Consider the following 26,402-nt stretch of genomic DNA (forward strand, 5'->3'; position numbering starts at 1 on the left):
CTGTCAACAGAGAAAAAAAAATAAAAAGGGTTTGATGTTACCCTGCATGGCAAGCTACAGATAACTGTAATTCCCTCTAAAGCTCTTGATTTTCTAGACAATGAAGAAGCTGTGTGAACACAATCCTGATCTGTAAACATGAACCAAACATAAAAAAAGTCTCTTATACATCGACCTGGATTGCCCTTTGGACTGACAATGTTGAGTTGAGCAAGCAATCACATTACAGGTCCCAAATGAAAAAGCAGAACATTCTGCTCATTTACAGCATATTTAAGCAAACTGCAATCATAGCCAGACATGGAAGTTCATTTTAATAAAGTGCAATCCTCTGTTCTCATCTTCCCCTTTAAATGCTTCCTTCCCTACTAAGGCAGGCCCAAGCCACTCTATTTATAATTTACATCTCAGCCAGAGTATTTACTTCCCTTTGTCCTTCTCAAACACTGTTCTACACTGATTGCTTCTTTCAGACTTCCCCTGCTTATGTGAGCTTATAGATTCCTTAAGGCTGACACAGGAAAATCGTAACTAGAAGTGACCTCTGAGATCATAGATCACATAGTACAAGATATTTCCTAGCCTTCTAGATGTCTCCAAGCCTTTTTGTCTTTGAGCCTGGCCATTGCTTAGCTTAGCAATAAGTTAATATTTTTGTGTGTCTTGGGGCAGAAGGGAGAATTTTTTAGGCTGTTCTTGGTTTTCAAAGATCAAGGCCCATCTACAAGATTAAAATGGCTTGTATGAATGAGGAGAGAGAATAGAGGCAACGCTTAGAAGCTGATGAAGAAACAAGTTAGTCCCCTGGATTTCTGAGGACTAGGAATAGAAAGGAGACAGGTTCTGCAGAGTGAGTGGAAACCTAAGGCAGATCATGGCAGGGCCTTGGAAGGGGATAGGTGTGTGGGTGTCCCAGAGGCCTGGGCACTGGGCAGCAGCCTTGTGTGCCCCCCAAGAGTAAAGGGAAGCTCTGACTCAGGCACCTGATTAGAATGGGCCCCAAGGGCCTCGGCTAAAAGCAAGGCAACAATAGAGCATCATGAGCTAAGGACCAGGTGTGAGGATCTAGGGCCACCTGTGAGCATCGGTCCTTTTTCAAAGTTCACAGAAGCCCCCATGTTTTGTATGAGAGCAAAAGATGGGGAAGGAGCCAATCCAAATGGACTGACATTGGATTTCTTCCTAACCTTGGTAAGAAGGACTTCAGCCAGATTTATTTTTATTTAAAAAGTAAAAACAAAGACAAAATATCACACGTTATATTAACTCCTCAAGGTTATACAGCAATGAATACACATTATACAAAATTATTTGTGTGTGTATTAGGAGCCCTCTTCTAGGACAGGGGTAAGGCTGTCATCAGATTCGCAAAGGGGCACAGGGACTCCCAAATGGTAAGAGTCACTCATCTAACACAACCCCCTTATTGCAGAGGTGAGGAGACTAAGGCCAGAGCAGTGACGTGGCCTGAACAAAATCATGTGGCCAGTCACTGTTCCAAAATACCCTTTTTTTTTCCTTTCTGCCAAAACAAGCAAGACACCAAACCAAGTACACAGGTTAGTTTTGACACGCATTCTGTTAACAAGTATCCTCAAGATACCACATTTACCTCAACTTTCAAAGACCTAGAACATAGTTAATTCTGTATCAAAACAGAATTTTTTTTTCATTATCAACGACCCTAAATTAGGTACTATTATCCCCATTATACAGATCAGAAAACTTTTGTATCCAGTCTGACAATCTCTGCCTTTTAGTTGGAGTGTTCAGTCCATTGTGATGTAATTGTTATGATATATGAGGTGCCTAATTACTGATATGGTTGTACTGGAGCCTCCCGTCTTGCTCTCAGTTTTCTGTTTGGTTTCATCTATCCTTTGTTTCCATTTTCCAATTTTCCCACCTGCTTTAGACTACATTGAATAACTTTGGGATTCCATTTTATCTTTTCTCTTGACTACTTAACTATAACATTTATTTTGCTTTTGTTGGTGGTGGTGGTGGTGGTTATTCTTTTTTTTTTTTTTTTTTTTTGAGATGGAGTCTTGTTCTGTTGCCCAGGCTGGAGTGCAGTGCACGATCTCAGCTCACTGCAAACTCCACCTCCCGGGTTCAAGTGGATTATCCTGCCTCAGACTCCCAAGTAGATGGGATTACAGGAGCGTGCCATCACACCCAGCTAATTTTTGTATTTTTAGTAGAGATGCGGTTTCATCATGTTGGTCAGGCTGGTCTCGAACTCCTGACCTCGTGATCCACCCGCCTCGGCCTCCCAAAGTGCTGGGATTACAGGCGTGAGACACTGTGCCTGGCCAGTGGTGGTTATTCTACGGATTACAGTGTGCATCCTTAACTCATCACAATGTACCCTTATTATTATATCCCCTATACAAGGTTAAGACCCTTAAAACAATGTGCTTCTATTTCTCCACCCCATCCATTGTTACCATGTACTTTACCTTTACATGTTAGAAACCCCCATGTTATCTCGTGAAGAAATTAAGAAATGAAAAACAGCCATGTATTTACACACAAATTCATCATTTCTAGCAATCCTGGTTTATTTATTTATTTATTTATTTATTTAGAGACAGCGTCTTGCTCCATTGCCCAGGCTAGAGTGCAGTGGCATGATCTTGGCTCACAGTAACCTCTGCCTCCCGTGTTCTAGTGATTCTTCTGCCTCAGCCTCCCAAGTAGCTGGGACTACAGGTGCCCACCACCACGCCCAGCTAATTTTTGTATTTTTAGTACGGACGGGTTTTGCCATGTTGGCTAGGCTGGTCTCGAACTCCTGACCTCAAGTGATCTGCTGCCTTGGCCTCCCTAGTTAAATTTTTGACATTAATGTTACTAAACTGTGCTAACTTCAACTTGAAGTTGATAGGGTTTTGTTTTTTCCTTTCCGCATTTTATGTATTTTATTTTATTTTATTTTTGAGATGGAGTCTCATGCTGTTGCCTAGGCTGGAGTGCAGTGGCCCAACTTCAGCTCACTACAACTTCCTACAACCTCCGCCTCTTGGGTTCAGGCGATTTTCCTGCCTCAGCCTCAGCCTCTCGAGTAGCTAGGATTACAGGAGCTCTGGCACCACATCCGGCTAACTTTTGTATTTTTAGTAGAGACGGGGTTTCACCGTGTTGGCCAGGCTGGTCTTGAACTCCTGACTTCACATGATCCACCCGCCTCAGCCTCCAACGTGCTGGGATTACATGTGTGAGCCACAGCACCCGGCCCCTTTCAGCATTTTAAATGTGCCATTACATTGTATTCCTGCTCCCATGAATTCTGATAAAATGTCAGTGGTCATCTTCTCTCCTTGCTCTTTTTTCTCTCTCTGGCTGATTTTAAGGTCTTGTCTTTGCCTTTGTTTTTTAGTAATTTGACTTTAATGTGTCTTAGTGTAGTTTTCTTTGTGTTTATCCTGCTCAGGACTCCTTGTGCTTTGTGGATCTCTAGGTTGATATTTTTCATCAAATTTGGAAACGTTGTAACTATTATTTCTTCAAAAAAAAAAAAGAAAGAAAAATCATAAAACAAAAAACCCAAAACAAAAAACTGCCCCAATTTCTTTCTCCTTCTGTTCATTTTTAAATCACTCTTTTCTCTCATGCTTCAGTTTGTATAGTTTCTACTGACCTGGCTTCAAGTTCACTGACCTTTGCTTCTGCAATATCCAATCTGTTATTAAATCCCTCCAGTAATTTTTTTTCTTAAGACATCATCACAGTTTTCGGATCTAGAATCTCCATGTGGATTCTTCTTCATAGTCTCTAGGTATTTTCTGAGATTCCTCATCTGTTTTAAACTCCCTGTGTGGGAATCTCAGTATCTCTCCCATCTTCTGATCTGTGTCTATTGATCTGTTTTCCCTTAGGTATGTGTCACTTTCCAGTTTCTTGCCTATCTGGTAATATTTATTATATATTTATTATTTATTTTATTACATTATTATTGATTTATTTCTGATAATAATTACTTATGGTACATGCTAAGTTGTTACAGTAAAGATTCTGTTGTATTCCTTTAAAAATTGTTGAGTTTTGTTCTGTTAGGCGGTTTATTTACTGGAGGATCAATTTTATCCTTTCAAGGTTTGTCCGGGCCTTGTTATGGCAGTTCTAGAGTAGCCCTCTCTCTAGGGATAGAGTAGCTCTACTCCTAAGCTGTGGCCTTGGCAGGGTCAACTGAGTGCCTGGGATGTCCAGCACCATCTCTGAACTCTGGCTGGTTGGAACTTCAATGTCTTTCAGCACTGGGCACTGTCTGGAATTTCCATTTATCTTCCAGCCTTCTAAGAGTTATTTGCAACCCGAGCTTGCAGAGTTTTGCCCTGTACAAATTCAGCTTGATATCTGGACAATGACTCACGGAAACTGCTTTATGGATTTCTGAAGCATCCTCCCTGAGCGGCTCCCTCCTCTTCCATACCCTGTCCCACAAACTGCAGCCATGTCAGTAACCTGAAGTGTAATTTCTGTTTCCTCCACCCAGGCTGCTGTTCTCTGGGCTTTACCTCCTTTTGTTGCTGTTTGGAAAGTGTCTCCAGGGAAACAACTGGGGTGAATTCGAAGCTCATTTTCTTGGTTTCTCTTCCTTCAACGATCACAGTCCTGTACTGTTTGGGTTCAGAGCCAAAAAACAGTTGCCTTTATTCTTTTTCTAGTTTTACAGTTCTTTATGGCAGAAGGGTAAGTCTGAGACCCATGATTCTGGCCAGAACCGAAGATTCGCATTTTCACTCATTCTGTTACTGTGTTAGTGGCTTATGAGGTCCTTTTTGATCTGGACTCTTGTCTAGCTCTCCAGCTTTATTACAAGACTTGTGCTACCTGCATACCTGCCCCCACCATGCATATGTACATAAGCTGGTACGTGTATTTTATGTTACAAACAACGAGCTATTTTCATATCTCCAAAGATGCTGGTGCTTTCCCCTTCTCTGGGCTTCCTTCATGCTGTATTCTCTACCTATAACACTTGCCTCACCCCTACCATCTCTTAGCTGCTACATGTGTTTCCAAATCAGCTGAAGTATCACTTCCCCTGGTACTTGTGTCGTGCTCCCATAGCAGCCTGAACTTTCCCCAGTCAAATATTTTATCAAATTTCATGATCTCTTTTTCTTTAACGGGAACTGCATTGGCCTGCTTGACTCTAAGTTCTATAAAGGCAGTGTGGGGGGTCATCCTGCTTGACTATCACAAACATTAGTCACCTGCTATTGTACCACTTATGGAAATATCAATTACAGATTTAGGCTAGTAAAATTACTGGATAAACCTGCTCTTATGACACCCAGAGGGAATCTGCTTGAAATTCTACTCTGTTAGGCTGCACAAACCTTGCTGATATTGCTTTGGGTGTCCTGAAATGCCTTCTAACTATATGGCCTTCAAGGCTGATTTTCTCATTTCTGTCCCTTAACTCCTCCTCCTTACCATTCCCTGTTGCTTTTACCATCTATATGTATTTTGGGTGCTGGGTAATTATTAAAGCCATTGTAAACCTCATATCTCAAAGAAATGTATTTTGTTAGATTCTCATAAAGACATCCCCTGAAAAAACAGAACCAGATTTGAAACTTTTAAACCTTTTATAGGTGTTTTTGTGACCAGGAAAAAAATCTATCACAGAATTACATTCTTACGGCCAGGCGTGATGGCTTACGCCTATAATCCCAGCACTCTGGGAGGCCGAGGCGGGTGGATCACCTGAGCTTGGGAGTTCAAGAACAGACTAGTCAACTTGGTGAAACCCCATCTCTACTAAAAATACAAAAAATTAGCCAAGGGTTGCAGCCCGCATCTGTAATCTCAGCTACTTAGGAGGCTGAGGTGGGAGAATCACTTGAACTCAGGAGGTGGAGGTTGCAGTGAGCCAAGATTGCTCCACTGCACTCCAGCCTGGGCGACAGAGCAAGACTTTGACTCAAAAAAAAAAAAGGTTCTTACAATGTGCCTACGAGATTAGGAGTGAAATCCTAAGTACAGTTGTAGGCTCGGAAGAGTTCAAACTAAACACCTTTGGACCTCCTTAAGTTAATATAGTGCCTAGAGCCTAAGATACTGCAGTATATAAGCTAAAGGCCTGGTAGCCAGGTGGATGGAACCATGAAGTTGTAATAACACATTTTCATTTCAAAAAGACAGACACACACAGACTTCTCAACAGTAATTCAATTTGAAAGGGAATTCAAATATATACATGCAACTGCCTATTACAGGTAATGTTACACTTTACCCACGAAAATCCCCAAAATATATTTTCAAGCAAAGTAAAAGAAAAAAAGTGCTTGCCTTACAAAACAGAACAAACAAAAAAAAAAGTGCTTGACTTATGACTTAAAAGCAAGGGAAAGGAAAAGTAAGAGTAAAGGGATTTGAAAAATACCTCTCTGAACCTATTCTGGTTCTGATTCAGAAAAGTACCATAAAGACAGAAACATACCTAAATTTATAGCTTTCCCAAACTGTACACAGTACCTAGTGCAAGCTTACTAGTTGCTGGCACACTTCATTATTTTTATTATTTTTTTGAGACAGGGTCTCACTCTGTTCCTCAGGCTGTAGTGCAGTGGCATGAACACAGCTCACCACAGCCTCAACCTCCTGGGCTCAAGCAATCCTGCCTCAGCCTCCCATGTAGCTGGGACCACAGGCACATGCCACCATGCCCAGCTAAACACTTCATTATTTATAAGTTCTTTTTCTTTTGAGCCTCTATTTAATGGACATAACTTTATAAAGAAAAGCTACATATCATATCTATAATCATATTAAGTTCCAGCAGTTTAAAAGAAAATAACTAAAATTCTGAAGCCATGTCTTACCATTGATGTCACCACCAAGGCTGGAGAGAATCCCATTGTGAGATAGAAAAAGAGTTCAACCACCTTATACCTGCAGGAACAGAAACGCAGTTAATTTAACTTATAAATTTCTATAACACCTAACAATTTACATACCAGCCTTTCCTTTTTACTTTTGAGAAAGAAATGTAAACTCTTAACTATTCAAATAAAACGTTATTTCTCAGTAGGCAACCACTAGGCCTCTAACTAAAACATAGTAGCTGAGTAACAAGGAACTAGCATTTCTCTCAGGGTTGAAAAGGCATCAAATCCCACATGCCACCTAGAAAATGTTTTCTGCCGGCCAGGCACGGTGGCTCAAGCCTGTAATCCCAGCACTTTGGGAGGCCGAGGCGGGCGGATCACGAGGTCAGGAGATCGAGACCATCCTGATTAACACGGTGAAACCCCGTCTCTACTAAAAATACAAAAAATTAGCCGGGCGTGGTGAGCGCCTGTAGTCCCAGCTACTCGGGGAGATGAGGCAGGAGAATGGCGTGAACCCGGGAGGCGGAGCTTGCAGTGAGCCGAGATCGCACCACTGCACTCCATCCAGTCTGGAGATGAGAGAGACTCCATCTCAAAAAAAAGAAAATGTTTTCTGCCAAAAGTAGTTATCGTTTAACCCACTCCACCTTGTAAAATATTTCCTCTTCTGATCCTAGAGTGTCTGCTTTCATTACCATTCCAATCCAGAGCTATAAGTGAAATTCTGAAGATGAATGGAGATGCAGCCTGGAGCCTAGTTTATCAGCAAAAAGGAACAGCAAGCCTTAAGGAAAGGACGTGTAATTTTGTTTGTCTCTTCATTTTGCTCCTGCACAAACTGTAATTTTAAGGCTCATCATGTTAGACTACAAAAGATCTAAAAACCCTAAGAAATACATTGTATTGAAATTCAAATTACATTTCAGCCTAATCAAACCAGACTATAAGCTCCTCAAAGGCAGGAACCAAGATTAATTATGTTTTGATCTGTAAATCCTAGAATAGTACCTGACACAATTTAGGTACTCCCTAATGTCTGCCAAACGAATGGCCAAGGGTGACTCATACCTCATTCATCGTGTTTTATACTCAAAGCCTCCCATGAAATAATCAGATAGGGGAAGAATGGGTTTATGGGTTTTGTTTACACCAGAAGGCCGGGAAAAGGAGAAAAGATAGTTGCCTTTCTTGACTTCCTATTTTATCCAAGGATATAAATAAGAGATTTGAGTCCAAGAAGCAAACTGTTCCCTTGGACTTATATATACTATAATATATAACACTACTCAGCATTGCTAATTATGGTCAAAAAGGTATTTAAGTGAATTTCAGAGACAAAAAGAAGTTAGTGAAAACTACCATTTTCTTCTTCTGAAAGGGGAAAACAATTTAGTACTTTCTGATAAACACAAATTATGTTCAATTCTGAGAGCCATTCTGCCAAGCACAATAGATAAATAATTTAATGAACTGTAAATAAACCCAATGACAAAGATTTCATGGTTGTGTGTTTCTCAAATTCAAACATACAGGGTAATGAAAAGAGCAATGGAATCAGAACTCGGATGTTTGGGTCCTCATTTCCAGATGAGTCACTAAGTTGATGCATATCCTAAATGTTCTGACTTTTTAATCATGAAGCTGGAATAGGGGACCTTGAAGCTCTCCTCTAGAGCGAAGATACTAAATTTCAATTAGCTTTTGTTTTTATATGGTTCAATAATTAGGACTATCAGCTATGAATAACTGGCTAAAAAGCTGTGCCCTAGGGCTAGGATATTAAGAGTTCCAATGTTCTTCCCAACATCCTTTTTCTCAAGAAACCCTTTTTGGAATACCCTTTGGCCCTTCTTTAGGTAAATATTATACTGGGCACTTAATATCTATCCTCTCCAATCTTCATAGACACCTTGACAAGTGGCTGGTTTTCTCACATGATGACTGAATCACAGAGAATAAGGCCAATTTGTCTCATGCTATAGAAGTGAAGTCTGATGGACTCCAAAGGGGCTGGTCACCATGTCCCCTCAACTGCATTATACCACACCTGTACCACTCTTGTTTTTCCACAGCAATCTTTCTACCAATAATGAATACCAAACGGTTTTGAAGATTTATTAAAAATAACATATTCTGTGTATGTATTTCTACTGTTTTGAAGTACAAATAAAAGTAAATTGTATTGCAGTGCAGATAATATTTAGGCAGTCGATTTTAAAACTATCAAATGTAAATTATTTTCTCTTACTTTTCATGGTAGAGAAATACATAAATGGTTCCTCCAGCTGCCATAAGCCAGATAAACCAACGCATATGAGATGCCAGGGGTCCAAGTTCACGAAGATTTAACCTAAAAATGTAAACATGACAACAAAGAACAGAAGTGATAAATGAAGGGAATTCATAGAACCTGTATCATTGAAAACTGAGAAAGTCTTAGGATAAGAGCAGGAAGAAAAGGCACTCAACACATCAAGCAGGCATTTGGGCAATTTAGGTAAAATTAAGCAACTCAAAAACAAATTTGTCAGTCGACCTTTAAGACTCCGAATTAGGCTGGGAGTGGTGGCTCACATCTGTAATCCCAGCACTTTGGGAGGCCGAGGCAGACGGATCACTTGAGGTCAGGAGTTCAAGACCAGCCTGGCCAACATGGTGAAACCAACCCCATCTCTACTAAAAATACAAAAATTAGCCAGGTGTGGTGGCATGTGCCTGTAATCCAAGTTGCTCGGGAGGCTGAGGCAGAATTGCTTGAGCCCGGGAGGCGGAGGTTGCAGTGAGCTGAGATCGCACCACTGCACTCCAGTCTGGGCGACAGAGCAAGACTCCACCTAAAAAAAAAAAAAAGACTTAGAATTATTTTCAACATGGTTTAAAAATAGAACCAGCTAAAAGCAGACAAGTTGAAGGGAGTCCCAGCACTCTTGTGACGCCTAACTTACCCTATTAGGCAGAATGAGGTCAAGACTGCTTGCCCTTTAATTTCTGATCATGTATTTGGGAGCAGATTGCTTACAAAGCTTAATGAGAAGAACCTGGAACAAAATCCTGAACCAGGATCACATACCCACAGTGGATACCCAATACACAAACCAAGTGTGTCTCCATTATCAATCTCTCTGCCAAGAGATAATATGAGAAGAATTATTCCTAACATGTATTGTGGAAGACATTTTGTTAGAATTTAACCATGGACTGTTGTGAGGTTTGAATTTTAAAATGCTGCAAATTCATTTGTACTAACTTCATACTAAGAATACATGAGAAGTTCAGGAACAGTGGTTCACACCTGTAATCCCAGAACTTTGGGAGGCCAAGGCAGGCAGATCACTTCAGGTCAGGAGTTCAAGACCAGCCTGGCCAACATGGTGGAACCCAGTCTCTACTAAAAATATAAAAGTTAGCTGGGCATGGTTGTGGGCACCTGTAATTCCAGCTACTAGGGAGGCTGAGGCAGGAGAATCGCTTGAACCCAGGAGGTATAGGTTGCAGTGAGCTGAGATCGCACCACTGCACTCCAGCCTCGGTGACAGAACAAGACTCTGTCTCAAAAATAAATAAATAAAATAAATGAGGCCAGGTGCGGTGGCTCACACCTGTAATCCCAGCACTTTAGGAAGCTGATGTGGGTGGATCACCTGAGGTCAGGGGTTGGAGACCAGCCTGACCAACGTGGTGAAACCCCATCTCTACTAAAAATACAAAAAAATTAGCTGGGCATGGTGGCACGTGCCTGTAATCCCAGCTACTTGGAAGGCTGAGGCAGGAGAATCTCTTGAACCCAGGAGGCAGAGGTTGTGGTGAGCCAAGATCGCGCCATTGCAGTCCAGTCCAGCCTGGGCAACAAGAGCAAAACTCCATCTCAAGGGGGAAAAAAAAGAATAAATGAGGAAAAAACAAATATCCTGATTATCTATAACTACAAAAGTCACATTTCCAAATGGAAAAAGTACAGCCTACATATCTAAAACTACAGGCAAACAAATTGCCTACTGTGATATTTAACTCCTCAGCTCACATTTAAATTCTTTTTATTCATTTACTTATTTTAAATTAAAGAATTTAAAATAACTAAGTAAGGAATCCTGTTTGGAAGATCCTGTAGGTTCCTACTGAAATAAGCATTGTTCTGGGCATTTAATGTCCATTCATAAAAGCCTTTCAGTGTTCTTCTTCCAACATGAAGCTAACCTATAATTTAGTCAGATGCTGGGCAAAGATAGCACTTACTTTTTACTCCTTCAGATAATCAGGTTTCTTTTGAATCATTGATGCTGCATTAGCCAGAATGTAGAGGCATACTGTTTCTAATGACTACAGTAGATGATAGCAAAATATAAGCTTCTGAGTTTTTAAAACTGGATTATGTCTTGTAAAAGAAAGCTAATGTTTCTTTAATTAAGAGTTTCAAAGCAACAAAAGATTTTATTTGATCAGCACCAAAAAGGCAGAAAGATCAAAGGCACTGAACAGGATACTAGGTATTTTAAATAGTTAATTCATGTGGTTGGTTCTCTTACTCAGCAAAAGAAATGATAAACACACTTGCTATATAGTAGCTACTGCACTTGAGGTGAATTGAAGACAAATGGCTTAAATTTCAAAAACAGGCTGGGTGCAGTGGCTCAAGCCTGTAATCCCAGCACTTTGGAAGGCTGAGGCGGGCAGATCACTTGAGGTCAGGAGTTTGAGACCGGCCTGGGTAACATGGTGAAACCTCGTCTCTACTAAAAATAGAAAAATTAGCCAGGCATGGTAGCACATGCCTGTAGCCCCAGCTACTCAAAGGCTGAGACAGGAGAATCACTTGAACCTGGGAGGCAGAGGTTGCAGTGAGCTGAGATCACGCCTCTGCACCCCAGCCTTGGTGACAGAGTGAGACTCTGTCTCAAAAAACAAACAAACAAAGAAGCCAGATGTGGTGGCAGGCACCTATAATCCCAGCTACTTGAGAGGCTGAGGCAGGAGAATCGCTTGCACCCGCGAGGCGGAGGTTGCAGTGAGCTGAGACCACGGGCCACTGCCACTGTACTCCAGCCTGGGCAACATAGTGAGACTCCGTCTCAAAACAAACAAACAAACAACATGGCCGAGCATGGTGGCTCATGCCTGTAATCCCAACACTTTGGGAGGCAGAGGCGGGCAGATCACTTGAGGTCGGAATTCAATACCAACCTGGTATCGACAACATGGTGAAACCCTATCTCCACCAAAAAATACAAAAATTAGCTGGGTGTGGTGGCACACGCCAGCTACTTGGGAGAATGAGGTGGGAGAGTCAGTTGAACCTGGGAGATGGAGGTTGCAGTGAGCTGCATGGCCAACACAGTGAAACCCCGTCTCCACCAAAAAATACAAAAATTAGCTGGGTGTGGTGGCACACGCCTGTAGTCCCAGCTACTTGGGAGAATGAAGTGGGAGAATCACTTGAACCCAGGAGGCGGAGACTGCAGTGAGCTGAGACCACGCCACTGCATTCCAGCCTGGGAGACAGAGTGAGACCCTGTCTCAAAAAATAAAAAAATAGGCCGGGCACGGTGGCTCACGCCTGTAATCCCAGCACTTTGGGAGATCAAGGTGGGCGGATCACTTGAGGTCAGGAGTTCCTGAGCAGCCTGGCCAACATGGTGAAACCCCGTCTCTACTAAAAATACAAAAATTAGCCAGGCATGGTAGCACGTGCCTGTTATCCCAGTTACTCAGGAGGCTGAGGCAGGAGAATCTCTTGAACTCGGGAGGCGGAGGTTGCAGTGAGCCGAGATTGCGAGACTCCATCTCAAAATAAATAAATAAACAAACAAACAAACAAACAAACAAACTTGCTTTCCTCATGCATATTTACAGCATTTCCACTTGAACAATTCAATTTTCTAGTGTTCTGAACAACAGCAGAGGTATAGGGAAACAATATGGAGAGCAAAGGTTACAGATTTCAAGAGTAAGCAAGCTATCTGCACACAAGTTCATAGCACTTCTTCTTGAACAATCCAATACCCAGATATTATAAACAGCAGCAATATTCTCCCCTTCAAATATGCAATCTGACCCAAGTACATCAAATGGGAAAAAAAATGCATGCATGTATGTGTTCAGGATGAGGGGAGGTGGTGTACACATGAGGGCTGAGGGTGGGGACAAGAGGAAGAGAGGAAAGGAGGAGTGAGAAATTCTAACCATAAAATCACTACCTTCAAAAATAGGAAGACTGTATCTTACCATGGAGCATAAGAAGCAGCAATGAAGAAATAGATAACCATTCTATCACACATGTGAAAACAATGCTCCACTGTCCTAGTGAGGGGGAAAAAAAAGTAAATTTGTCACAAAGTGTTCAGATAGGAAGTACAGGTTATCACTCCACTATGTTGCAGTTTCCATTCTTGTTCTCGTTCTCATGGCCTTTACACTTGTTCTTCCAAGGTCACCCAGATTTTTGTTGTTGTTAATGTTATGAAGTCATGAGTAAAAGCTTTCTATTATTTTTTAGGTTGCACATACAATAGATTCTCTCAGCATATATGAGACATAGGGAAAGAGCCCCATGATAGAAAGCCTGAAGTGGTTAAAGCAAACAAACAAAATCTGTCTTTTTCTGATGTTTTCCATTTCTTTTGGATCCCATCTAACAGAAAAATGAAGTTCCTGGAGGGCGGACCACCTCCCCCCACCCCCGCCCCAGCTCCTATCACTGCAGGGCAAAGTCCTGATGTTCAGTAAACACTCTCTGAACTGAAATCACATTCTTTGTGTCTTTTTAGAACGTATTTACAGTTTTTACTTCAAATATCCTGGTGTGGACAGTAAATAGTAATAACGGAAATTCAGAAACTAACTTAGGAAAAACAGTAACAAAAACAAAAAAAGGCACATTTACTACAAAAGCATAGCCACCTGTATTTCTAAGCAAGTTCCCCCTTCCAAAACTGAAAAGTCAGGGGTATATGTACAAAGAGTTTGGTTCACTGAGGTCTATTCATAAAATGGATGAGACAGAATCTGCCCTTTACTGAGGTAATTTAAAAGTACAAATTTGTAATATCATCTTGAATCTATTTTCAGTGTCCAAGCAGGTATAACTATTAATTTGAGGGAACACTAGTATTAGACTTTGCCTCCCCCTACACGTAACATTGACCAAAGCAAACTAGTAAGGACTTGTGTGAGTAAGTGAAAAAACGTACCCCATAAAGCCTGGGCATGGTGGCTCACAGCGATAATCGCAGCACCTTGGGAGGCTGAGGCAGGTGGATCACTTGAGGTCAGGAATTTGAGACAAGCCTGGCCAACATGGTGAAACACTGTCTCTACTAAAAATACAAAAATTAGCCAGGTGTGGTGGCGCACGCCTGTAGTCCAAGCTACTCGGATGGCTGAAGCACAAGTGTCACTTGAACCCAGGAGGCGGAGGTGGCAGTGAGCTGAGATCGCACCACTGCACTCTAGTCTGGGCAACAGAGTGAGAGTCTGTCTCAAAAAAAAAAAAAAAAAAACGTTTTCCATAAATATATATACCTACCATGTATCCACAAAAATTAAAAATAAAAAATAAAGTTTTAAAGGAATGAAAAATACATTTGTGAGAAAGAATGTGTTTCAATCTACTAGTCATCAGAAGCTATAGCATACCCATAGATGATACTTTACGCCATAGGTCTAATGAAGCAAACATTACGTCAATGCTTTTCAAACTTGACTGCGTATCATCACCTGGGGAGCTTACAAAATACAGTGACGGCCTCCAGTTCAGAAGACTCTGAAGGGCTAGGAGGTGAGATAGAGGGTGGAGGAAGGAGAAGAATAAGTTTTTAAAACGCCTTGGATGACTGTGATTTCTAGCAAGGTTTTGGGCCTTTCTAATTCTGTTTTCTAGATTGTTATATGCTCTTAGAGTAGGTAGACAGACCTGGAATCTTATCCAAGATCTGCCACCAACCTCTCTGACTCTCACTTACCTCATAGGTCAAGTGGAAATAAGATCTTTCTCATGGAGTATGTGTGAACATTAAATGAGATAATGTAGGCCACGTATCTAGCATAGTACCTAGCACACAGGAGCACCTACCACATAATAAATGCTAATTCCCTTCTCACTTTTACTTAAATAAGGTTTTTTTGATATTTAAAATTTTTAATGAAGAGCAAAAATCCACACATGGCATATGATTCTAGCAGTGCTATTCAAAGTTCAAGAGAATTTAGTTTCTATTATACCTCTGGCAGGGAGACCCAGAATACTGAAGTAGGTACCTACAACTTTTTATTGATCCAGAATCTAGACATCGAAACCAAGTTTGGTGAGACAACCACAGGCACTAAATTGTGCCAAGAAGATAATAAAGTACTTTGCTTCTAAACCGGCCTCTGGGTGCTGCGACAGTGTGTCCTAAGGAGCCAGGACAGGCACTTTTGTGGTTCTCTTGTGAGTGTGTCCCAGAGTGCCCTTGTGATTCAATGCTGTGGTTTTATTTTAAGCCCAGGAAACTGTCATCTTACAGGAAAAGGTAGCAGACTGCAAGCTATATGCAATATTGTAAGAGATATGGTGAAAAAAACTAGGACTTGGAGTCAGAGGTCTTGGAATAATCGGATTCTGCTGGCTTCACTGACTCAGACAAGTCAGGCCACTTCTCTGAGCCTCAGTACCCCCAAATAAAAATGAAGAGATTTGAATTAGATAATTTCTAAAGATCCTCCAGCTCTAAAACTCTAGGATTCTGCATGTGAGGAAACCAGTAATCATCTCATAAATCTCAAATCCTGCTTGTAAAAGGAGCATATCTTTTAAATATCAGATTGTTTGAATAGTTTGAGTTTTTTTTGGACGTTGTTTAAAACCAAAAGGCATATTCGAGTATTTCTTTAAATTGCTCAGTCTGCTCTGAATCTTCCTTTTTTGAAAAGAAGTTTTGCCCTTTAGGGTTGTGCAGAATCCATTTCACAAGCAAACCATTCCCACCTAAATGGTGTGGTGCTCCAAAATCAATCCTTCACTCAGAGGGGGAAAGCTTTTACGTTCTTCTCATTGGCAGGCCAAGAGCTATGGTATGGTTTTGAAAGTGCTTGACGACAATTAGTAGCAAAATACGTGAACTCTGTTTGAATAATATACACAAGACTTAATTCTGAAAGCTAACCTTTGCAAAATGGTAAACGCAAACTATACCTCCATACCTTACACACTTGTGGGGTCTTTTGTAATTTTCAAGTTATTTTCAAGTACCTTATCTCAGTCGCCTATCACACTGACTGTGTGACTCAGGTATTATTATTCTCATTTTAGTGATACAGATACTGAGGCTCCACAAGGTCAAGTGATTTACCCAAAATTAAAGAGCAGGGCTGGGCCTCAAAGCCTGCCTGCTGACTCCAAGCTCAGTGTGCCTTGTCACTACCCCATAGCTGCTGCTCTCAGCATATCCTTAGTGTGCTTGATAGTATTGGAAAATAGCTCTCAGGTTTTTAAGTGGTAAGTCCTGGGGAATCAGTTAGGTTTTGTTTGGGGTTACTGAGCAAAGGCCTACCTTTTTAGATGCCTACTGGGGAGGAGCCCTAAAACTTCATCCAGTCCAAAGAACAAGTCCTGAATAATGGGATAGTATTCTAGTCTACAAGGCAGGAAAATGTCTACTCTTTGCCCTACTTGACTAAAGCATGCCAGCTTGGGAGGCTACCAAACATGTTGAGTCAACTATTTAGATCTGTTGAAACAGCATGCCATCCACTGTACCTTAAGTGGCTCTTTTTCCATGATACAATGTGAAATACTGTAGAAATGATGAAGAGGGCACAGAGTCCCATTCCATAAATCCATGCTGTTATCTTTTCCCAGCAGTCATCAGACAGCCGATGGAGGAGGGCACTGCCCACGATGGCCGGAACAATGAGGAACTGAGGGAAAGATAAAGAATGGTGAATGGAATATTCTGGCTTTTATGGAATTGAGTCTTTTACTAAAAATACAGAGGTTTACCAGGAACAATTTTAGTAAAATAATCTTAGAGCAAGTATTTGTCTCTCCTGGATAATCATAATGAGAGCCAGATGAAGTTAGCTGCTACACTGGAAAGCAGGTAATACCATTCAGGGCCCAGGAATTGTGACAATCCAAAAATTCAAGATATGGTTTAATAAGATTATATTTTCTGTTCTAAAAAATTAATATGGAGGTTTTCTCAGGTCTCCCTTAAGTTTACACAAGTGTTCCTTAACCTGTGACACACTCAGAAGAGACAAGTTAAGGTTTATTCAGGTTCATCCTGAGTAAATATTATTCCTAAAGGTAAGCTGTATGTCTCAATATCTGAACCACTGTATTGTGCCAACAATGTCTACCATAGTTAAACTAGCCTGTTCCAAACACTCATTGTTAAAGAAGTAAACTGGTCTTGTCTCTGTTTCCTGTTTTCAGACTGTATCCCAGCCACTATTTTTCCGTCGACATCACTAAACGCAAGGGAATAATGAAACCACAGATAAAGTAAAAAAATTTATAATGACATAAAAAAATGCCATTAATGTCACATTAACAGGAAAACTGAAAATACATACATATTCACAAACACCCCCAACACAGACACACACACACACACACACACACACACACACAAACACACAGACAAAGAAATGCACCGAAGTGTTAACAGTTTATTTCTGGTTAGTTTTGTTTTATTTTTAAAGTTTCTTATAATAAGCATGTTTTGCTTTTACAATGCAGGAAAAAATTAACAAAAAATTTAGGGATCACATCAGCTTTTTCTTCACCAATATGGAATAACATCTCCTCTGGGAAGCAATGGCCACTATAGGGGTGGGAGGCTATGGCTCCCCTCCCCATTTCAGAGGATCACTTAATTTTAAAAAGCATCTTTTTCAACAAATTGTGAACTCCCGTTGCCAAATGAACACAGTTGATTGTCTTGAAAAGGCGATTCATTTCATTCTAGGGGTGATAGTCTTCATAAATAGGTGTCTTTGGTTTTTCTATAACTAGGGTACATACTATTATTCTTCCTTTAAAGAAGATCTTGTTGGAGAAAGCAAACCCAGGACAGAGCTGACTGTAGGTTAGAACACACAAAGCATTCTACATGCTTACATAGTTTCTGGTGACACGACCCAGAACTGATTTCCTGGTGGATAAGGTCACAGATGGGTAAATCCAACTCATTGTGCTGAGGTTACTAGAGATAACTACCCCTTCCTCCCGCCAAAGCCCTGTGGAAAGGATGGCAATGGCGGAAAACTTGTACTCACTGCATGTGTGTAACAGTTAGCAGCATGTTCATAGCAAGTTGGCTTGTAGCGGCCATTGGCTGGAGCTCGATGGTTCATGAACCTGTAAAAACAAAAAGGACATCATGTAAGATAAACTCAAGGTGTGTGAAGAACAATGAGGAAACCTACTAGTGGGTATGTGGTCTATTCTACGTGAAGAAGTGACTGGTGGAAATACCCAGTTGCAGTAATAAAGCCAAAGCCACTAAAGAGGAGTAAACTGAGCCAATAGCAATGATCCTTAAGCAAATACCCCAGTTTATTAGATTAAGCATTCTTTCAGTTTATTCAAGAGAAAAACCTTCCATAACCAAAAGCAAACTTCTACAACCAAAAGCAAACAGAAACCATATCCACCCCTTCAACTGGAACCCTCCTCCTCCATTCACACACACACACACACACACACACACACGCGCGCGCGCACACACACAGAGTACAACTAGCAAAAAAAACGAATTTTTCTAAGTTTTATTGTCATTTAGTGAAAAGGGATACACTACATTTGAAAAACAAAGTTTCTATTTTCTCTCTTAAAATTTATAAAGCTTTATATAGGCACATCTTTAAACCCTACATCCCATGATTAACAGGTCTGTCCCACTAGTTTGCCTATATTATATTACCAGACAGCTTAAATAAATGACACCTGGCTACCTCTAGGCAACTTAAAACCGGAGGTATGTTTTCACTTTTGTTTTTCCTGAATTCAAAGAGTCTGCTTCAAAAACCAAACACATGACTACTACCTGATTCTTTTGGCTATAAAATTCATATATACACACAAATGTGTGTACGTATCTAAATATCAAAATCTGTTACATATATGGACATATGCCCATATTCCGCACTTCCCTTTAGGCTAACTTTGTGACAATCAGTAGTACAGAGAAAAGCATGAATACCACAGAACCTAAAGAGAGGATAGCATTCTTCCATTTCAGTATGCTGAGTGAGGATGCCCTCCCCACCAAAAACCCAACCCATACCCACAACAGGTTTCATGAGGGACTCTGGATTAGTCTAACTAATCCTTTTTTTCCCAGGAGGAGAGAAAAAAGCAGCTGTCTGAATAAAAGAAGAAAGAGGCAGATGCACAGAAACAGACGGAGGTAAAAAAAAAAAAACTTCAACAGCATTCAGGTTGCAGAGGTCCACTGCATTCCTGTGCTTAAGAGCCTGTAAGACGTCAATAGGCTTTGCACAATAAATCATCCTTTTGCTCAAGCTAGTTTAAAGAAGTGTGAATGGGGGTTGGGGACTGGTATTTCGTGCCACTAATGAGTTCTAACTACTCATTACCTTATTCATACACAAAATAAAAAATGGTACACGTCTGAACCAAATGGTAGAACCAAGTTGCCAAAAATCGGCTAAAACGCATGACCAAGCCATTTTAGAGAGTGCCAAGTTTATTAATAAAAGACCAGCCAATACTCTCTCCCTGAGTTAGGAAGAGTCTGTTATCCTTAGATCAAATAAATAAAAGTAAAGTGGCAGCCACTATTAACACAATACAGATAGTTCAGGTGGAAAATCCACTGGGGAATGAATTTGGGACAGTGAAGATATTTCACTTGGCCCAGTGATGGGTTAAGATATTTAACTAGTGTACAAAATATGTACTTACTGAGTATAATCTACCAGATGGTTTGAAAACCAACTGTTAAAGAGAAATATACAGCTAGTAGCTTCAAAATTTATCCAAGCTATTCTCAAATATAGTTAACTATTATTAAGCATCATCTTTTCTCCCCTGATAATATTTTAAATAATTTTACTAATTTCCTAAGGGACAAGAGTGTTGCTAGACAGTTCTTATTAGCAAAAAAGAAAATACTTACACTCTTGGGAAGAATGCTTTAAAAGTGTCCCAAGTATTGGAGGATATAACACATCATTGTCCTGAGATATAACAACAGAGCTATAAGTAGCATACCCTATTAGGAATTTTCAAGGCTAAAGAGCAAGGCCCCAAGATGGCTGAAGTTAGATGAAATTGAAAGTGCTCTGTGTAGGGTGCAGTAAGTAGGATTTGTCTACCCACCACCAGGCTGCAGACTAAAATAGCAATTTATATCTCTGGCAGCCCAATCTAAAAATAGTCAAGCCATTACCCAGCAACAGGGATAGACTTTCACATTTTCTCCTAAAAACAAATAAACTGGATGGCCATGTTTGTGACAGCTTAGTCCCTGATCACCTGGAATAATTCACATTAAAAAATAAAAGTATAAAGTTATACAGAAAAATATCCCACCCATGGTGACTTAAGGCACTCTATCCTGATGCACAGGGCAAGACACGGGCAATAGGGAAAGATAAGGGTAACTACCCTGGAAGCAATTCTCTAAATCTGGGGCTCAGTAGGATAGACAGCATAATTGTTCTGCTGGGAAAGTACAATACAATTTTCCCATTTCTTTCTAACCTGCCAGGGTGCAATCAAGCCTCCTCCACAGCCTCCTGAAGAAATCACTCCTAAGACCTAAATGGAAAAGCAGATGTAAAATGTAAATCAACTCCCACACTCTGGCCTTCATCTCTTCCCCCAAAAAAGAATGGGAAAGGTTCAAGTGCTGGTTATGGAAAACAGCATCCATTTATGGAAGACATCTCTATTTAAGGCGGAGTGGCCCTAATGGTTACTCAATGCTTGAGTAACCAGCAAGCTCTAGAGGGTTTGAAGGAAGGTGATTCAGTCCTGGGAGTGGGAGCTGCACTTAATAAAGCTACTAGTTAAGCAGAGTTTTTTTACTCATCCCTTCACTCACTTTCTCTTTCAAAACTCTCCTGCCTTCTCCCTTGCCCAATGTTCTTATCACCTCCTCCTTCCCCCGTACCCCTCTCCCATGCCATGACAGAATTTCAAAACCATGGAGGGAAAGAACAGATCAGAGACCTGGGAACACTCCTCAGCACACTAACACACTTTAAATTCAACCTAAAGCACTGTGCCCACTGAGTAGATCTGCAACCCACCAGCAGATCTCAGAGGCTGATCTCAGGAGATCAAATCCCACAAATGTTCCTCACTCTCCGAGTGCAAGTACCATCAACACTACCTTCAAAATATACTTCAAATAAGTCCACCTCATCACTTGAGGTCAGGAGTTCAAGACCAGCCTGGCCAACATGGAGAAACTCCATCTACAAAAACACAAAAATTAGCCTGGTGTGGTGGTGTGCACCTGTAATCCCAGCTCCACATCTCCTACCTTAAATAAAGACCTAACATCTCAGGTCTGTACAAATACAAAGTCTCTTAACTAGTCTTCCCGCCTGACCCAGTACAGACTCTCTTCTTTATATAGCAGCTACAGTTTTCCATTAGAAACAGATTAGGGGCTGGGCATGGTGGCTCACACTTGTAATCCCAGCACTTTTGGGGAGCTGAGGCAGGAGGTCGCTTGAGCCCAAGAGTTTGAGACCAGCCTGGGCGATACAGTGAGATCCCATCTCTACACACACAAAAAAATGTAGTAAAAGTTAGCCAGGTGTGGTGGTGTATGCCTGTAGCCCCAGCTACTTGGGACTGAGGTGGAAGGACTGCTTGAGCCTCAGAGGTCAAGGCTGCAACAGTGAGTTGTGATGGCACCACTGCACTCCAGTCTGGGTGACAGAACAACACCCTGTCTCAAAAACAAACAACAACAAAAAACCCAGATCACATCACACACCCCAATCCCAGCTTAAAGTCTGCCTCTGGCTTCCCAAAGTGCTTACGATAGCACTGTAACACAGTGTTCAGAGGCCCACAAGCCCTGAGTGGTCTGGGCCTCACTACCCCTCCAGTCTCAGGGTGGCATCTGTCTCTCTCTCCACCCTCTGGCTATACCACCTCCTTTCTGCTCCTTAAACACATCAAGGTTGTGTCTGCCTCTGGGCATGTGTACTTGCTGTTTACTTCTGTCTAGGATCTTCTCCAGAATGCTCAGCTCTCTTCTCATCCTTTCAGCTCAGCTCAGATGTCACCTCCTCAAGAGAGGTTTTCCAGACTATCCTAACTGAAGTATCATTTCAACCCTCCCCATCCAACCAGAGCCCCATGTCACAATTGGTAAGACTTTGATTTGTTTTAGCTTATTTTTTATTTCATCTTTTCCCACTGTAGTGTGAATTCCACGAAGGCTGTCTTGTTCACCTTTCCATTACCAAACTGAAGTACAATGCCCAGCTTATTGCTAGAGCTTAATAATTGTTGAATGAATAGAAAGACATTCCAGCTACTGCTGAACTAGTTTGTCTTAACAAAGATATTCCATAGTCAATTAGTTTTACTGTGGACACAGCAGGTTCTGTAAGTAAGAGAAACAGGCAGCCTTGGAACCAAGAGAACCCCGAATCTCACACACACACAAAAACGCTTAAAAGCCAAGACAATGGATATTCCAAGGGCCCCTTCAACATCACTTATGTTGCAACGTATGAGTGGACCCCTCTTACTATTAGCTCCCCTTTATGACTGAGCATATTTGTTCAGGAAAAGCGTCTACTGTCAATAGTGCCGATCTTGACTTAATTATTAAATAAAGGAAGATGGCATATATAAGGAGACTACCCCATGCCTATGATTTAGTGCTTTAAGAACATGGGAAAAAAGACAATAGGTAGCCCTGTAAGACTTCTAATACTTTAGATTAAAATGCTTTCCCACATATCCAGTTTTGAAGCTAGCTACATGATCATGAGGATGGGGCTGAGGAGAAGGGCTTCTTTTTCCTTGGATTTTTGGTTGCAAGACTGTTGAAATGAGTACACACCAACAAGAAGATACAGTAGAGCTCTGTGGATCTTATGCCTATATGCAATACACACAGATGTGGTGTGGGCCGGGAGTTAAGAGAGAGAAAGAGGTGAGCTAGCAGCATGAGTGGTGGAGAGACAGACATGAAGTTGAACTCTTGGGTCTACCCCTTCCTAGCTGTGTGACTATGGGCAAGTTCCCTTTCATTCTCTAAATCTATTTAGTCTTCTATTAAATGGGTATAACATTTATGTCTTCCAGAGTTATAGTTGAGGATGAGTAATATACAAGTGCCCAGCCAGTGCCTGGCATAGATAAATGGCACTCAATAAATGTTAGCAGTTATTGCTATCAATCAGAGATGCTATGAAGGGGAGAGGATAACTTTGTGTTTGTCTATGTGTGTGTAGGTATCTTGGTGATACTCAAGTGTGAAACAGATAAAATAAGGAAGATAAAATATGCCTCTGTGTTCCAGTGGAATTTTCACATCCTAAGTCTGTTAAGAAGCCATCATTGCATAAACCCTCCTCATGCTCCTCTATCCAGTCCCAATAAATCTATCAGGAGGGAGGAAGCATGTCTCCCTTCAAAGACAGTGTGTCTCTCCCTCCAGTTCCTTTGTAATTTACCTACCCGGGAATGCTCAGAAAGATATATCATGAACACAGCTTTAAAAGATGCAGAATAGTACTCTCAGCATTTTAATGTGTGAACCACAAAAATCAGGACATTCTCATTACATTACTTTTTGTTTATAGGCTTTATTTCCAAGTTAAAATTGATGCTTAGAAATATGTTCCCAACCTAGCCTATGATAGAGAACCAGGAAATTATGAAATCACACAAATCGTCAAAGAAAATCAGGGTAGGTCTAGAGGTCATCAAGAAAGAAACTGTTAAATATCCATTGAGAAACACACAAGCCCCAAAGAAAATTACAGTCTATGCCACACCAAAATAAAATACCTGTATTTTTAGTTTTTAAGTGAATAATAGCGCAAAAATCACATTGCAACTGTGCTAATAAGGAATGGAGAGATCAGTGTCCAGCAAAAATAATTAAAAAGTCAGTTAAATAAGCTGAGAAGGTAGCATCCTAAATGAAGTTGTTGTTGTTGTTGTTGTAACAGTTTTAACGTTTGTGCAACAAATAATTGAACAGGGTTTTTTTTGTTTCTTTTTAGAGAATCCAAAGGGATAGGTAAGAATGACAAACTCTTAATCAAATAAGGAAGGGGCAATTTCACAGAATATCGCCACTGTTCTCTGAAAACAGGAAGAGCACAGACGTGTAGAGAAGTAAAACCAAATCAAACAAACCACATGCACAGGGCTTCACTGATGGTGACTGAGTGCATGTTACATTCTCTCTAAAAGCCTCTCCACTCTTCATTTCTGACATCAGGTTCTAAAGTCAGAACACTACGGTTCCATTTTGCCCTTAGACACACCGATATGAAGTTCCACTGGGGGAACAGTGCCAGGCATTCAACACCCTGACTGATAAGCAATATATTCAGAAGTCAATCCAAGTCTTCAAGCTGATCCCCTTCCTGGTGGCCCAGACCATGGCAACTCTTCTGTGCATTTGTTGCCTCCTTTACCCTTTGGGACTGGGGGAGGAATGAGATGGGTGAGTGGGCAGTGAGGGCATGGAGATTGGAAAGAAAAAAAAATGTGTACTTTAAAATTCTGAAATAAAAGGTAGTGTCTAAAAACTCAACAACCTTCTTGGAAGATTTCATGCATTTCTTAACATTTCCCCTGTCACTGCACCCCCAGCAAACTTGCTGGTGGTGAAGGTCCGGGAATTCACACAAAGGGATGCAGAGTTACCACATGCCCTGGAGAGGTGAACTTTCACCCACTTAAACAGAAAAGAAAAGCCTGGAGTTCCTCTCAGAGCCATGGGCTAACCTCCATCCATTGTTAGACGGAGGAGCCCCAGAGGGCAGTAAGGCCACGGCGCCCCCCAACCCGGCATTTCCACCAGCTCTACAGTGAATGAGCAGCCGGCCAGCCTTCCGGTGGCGCCTCCACGGTTCCTCCTCCTCGTTTCCTAACATCGGCGCCTCCACAGCAGGTCTCGCCATCCGAAAGCTAACATGCCCCTTCGCAGAGCCCAAAAATAGCACCGCCCTGGGACGCTCAGCTGGAGAACCAGCAAGGCCCCTACACGGCCAGGCAGGGCTAAGCTGGCGGAGCGTGCCTCAGTTTCCCTGTTGCTAGGGCCGTTCACAAAGCACCCAAAATGCCTAGCACCCCGCTTTACGACAAATCTCTCCGCAGGGCGCCACCCCGTTCCGCGCGCCCCGGGAGACCCCCCCACCCTGGAGGTAAAGGGATGGAGGCCAAAGCCAGGTCGGAGGACTCGGGGGCGGTGCCTGGGGCTGGGGTTCGGGTTCCCAGAGAGAGCCAGAGCCCAGCCTGTATGGGGGTCGGGAGTGTGAGGCCCAGGAGCAAAGGGATCCCCGGGAAGGAGGACGCGCTTGGAGTCCCGGGTCCGGGAATCCATCCGAGGTTCGCAGATCGCGAGAGGAGACCCGGGTGAGGCAGCAGCTCCCATCCTTGGAGGAAGGGAATCGCCCAGGGACAGCAGGGTGGGGAATCCCCAGGGAGCTGATCCTTGGCCAAGGTGCAGGATCCACCCAGGATGAATCCAGGTGAGGAGCGGGGAGCCGTGCGCTTAACGGCGGGATTTGGGGACCCGCTTCTGACACGGGCAGCGGGACTAGGACGCCATCCCTCTCACCGCTGGAATCGATTCTTGAACCGCATTGATCCTCTGCTCCTCCTCGGGCGCCAGGAGCTCCGTCTCGTCAGCACCGGCGGCCGGGCGCGCGGCCCTCATGGGCTTGGGCTGCTCCGGAGGCCGCCTGCGTGTCCAGCGGAACCCTTCGGCCGGGTAGGGTCGGAGTGGGCCAGGCCGGGGGTCGGGACAGGGCTGGGGCCAGACCGGGCGGCTGGGGGCGGGAGGGAGGCCACTTCAACGGCCCCGGCGCCTCGCGCCTCCCGCCTCCCCGGCTCCTCCGCCCCGGAGCCCGGCTCCGCCCCCGCCGGCTCTGTTCGCCTGCGTGCACCCGCGGTCGCCGGCGCGTCAGCGCGTCGGTCAGCCAATCGGCACCCCGAGCGGCGCGGCGGCTACGCTGCCATTCATTCCCGCCGGGCTCGGGCTGCGGGGCGGGACCTCGCTGGGGAGGGGCGGGGCGAGGGGAAGGGGAGGAGCGCGGGAACGCGGCGCCCTTCTGTAAGAGACGAGTTGGAGAAGAGACTGAGGGAGGGAGAGAAGTGGTGAAAGAGGAGATGGATCAAGAAATCTTAAAAGCATTGTGAAGAAAATAGCAGCAAACAAGCAGCCCTACCTCATTCATTTTTTTCTTCATCATTCATTTCTCCATCCCTCCATTCATTTATTCCTTCATCATTTTGAGGGCCAGCTCCCGCGAGGCTATTGTGAGAGGATCCAGGGCAGAATGAAAAACCTGTCCTTGTCTGACCCGTGAGGGAGTTGAGGTCTCTGAGCGTCTTCT

General features: G+C 42.5%; 1 protein-coding gene across 24 annotated transcripts in view; it reads right to left on the reverse strand.

Annotated features, from left to right (window-relative positions):
* MMD (monocyte to macrophage differentiation associated) overlaps positions 1 to 25,923 on the reverse strand; it is a 93,373-nt gene extending 67,450 nt beyond the window's left edge. For 22 of the 24 annotated variants that reach the window (XR_010118422.1, XM_055256116.2, XM_055256112.2 and 19 more), the window contains exons 1-6: positions 25,625 to 25,923; positions 18,102 to 18,183; positions 16,576 to 16,736; positions 13,065 to 13,139; positions 9,094 to 9,195; positions 6,837 to 6,906 (exon numbers count right to left, since the gene is read on the reverse strand). Coding sequence is in view for 23 of the 24 variants with exons in the window: in XM_055256116.2 (XP_055112091.1) it covers positions 6,837 to 6,906; positions 9,094 to 9,195; positions 13,065 to 13,139; positions 16,576 to 16,736; positions 18,102 to 18,183; positions 25,625 to 25,650 (516 nt within the window). In the remaining variant the exon portion in view is untranslated. Of the gene's footprint in view, positions 1 to 6; positions 4,623 to 6,836; positions 6,907 to 9,093; positions 9,196 to 13,064; positions 13,140 to 16,575; positions 16,737 to 18,101; positions 18,184 to 20,553; positions 20,643 to 25,624 lie in introns of those variants that run through there. The other 2 variants (XM_063629925.1, XM_063629926.1) reach the window with 2 other exon arrangements.
* Between the last annotated feature and the right edge of the window lie 479 nt (positions 25,924 to 26,402).

Source organism: Symphalangus syndactylus, chromosome 20 (genome assembly GCF_028878055.3).
Source record: "Symphalangus syndactylus isolate Jambi chromosome 20, NHGRI_mSymSyn1-v2.1_pri, whole genome shotgun sequence".
Lineage (NCBI taxonomy): Eukaryota > Metazoa > Chordata > Mammalia > Primates > Hylobatidae > Symphalangus > Symphalangus syndactylus.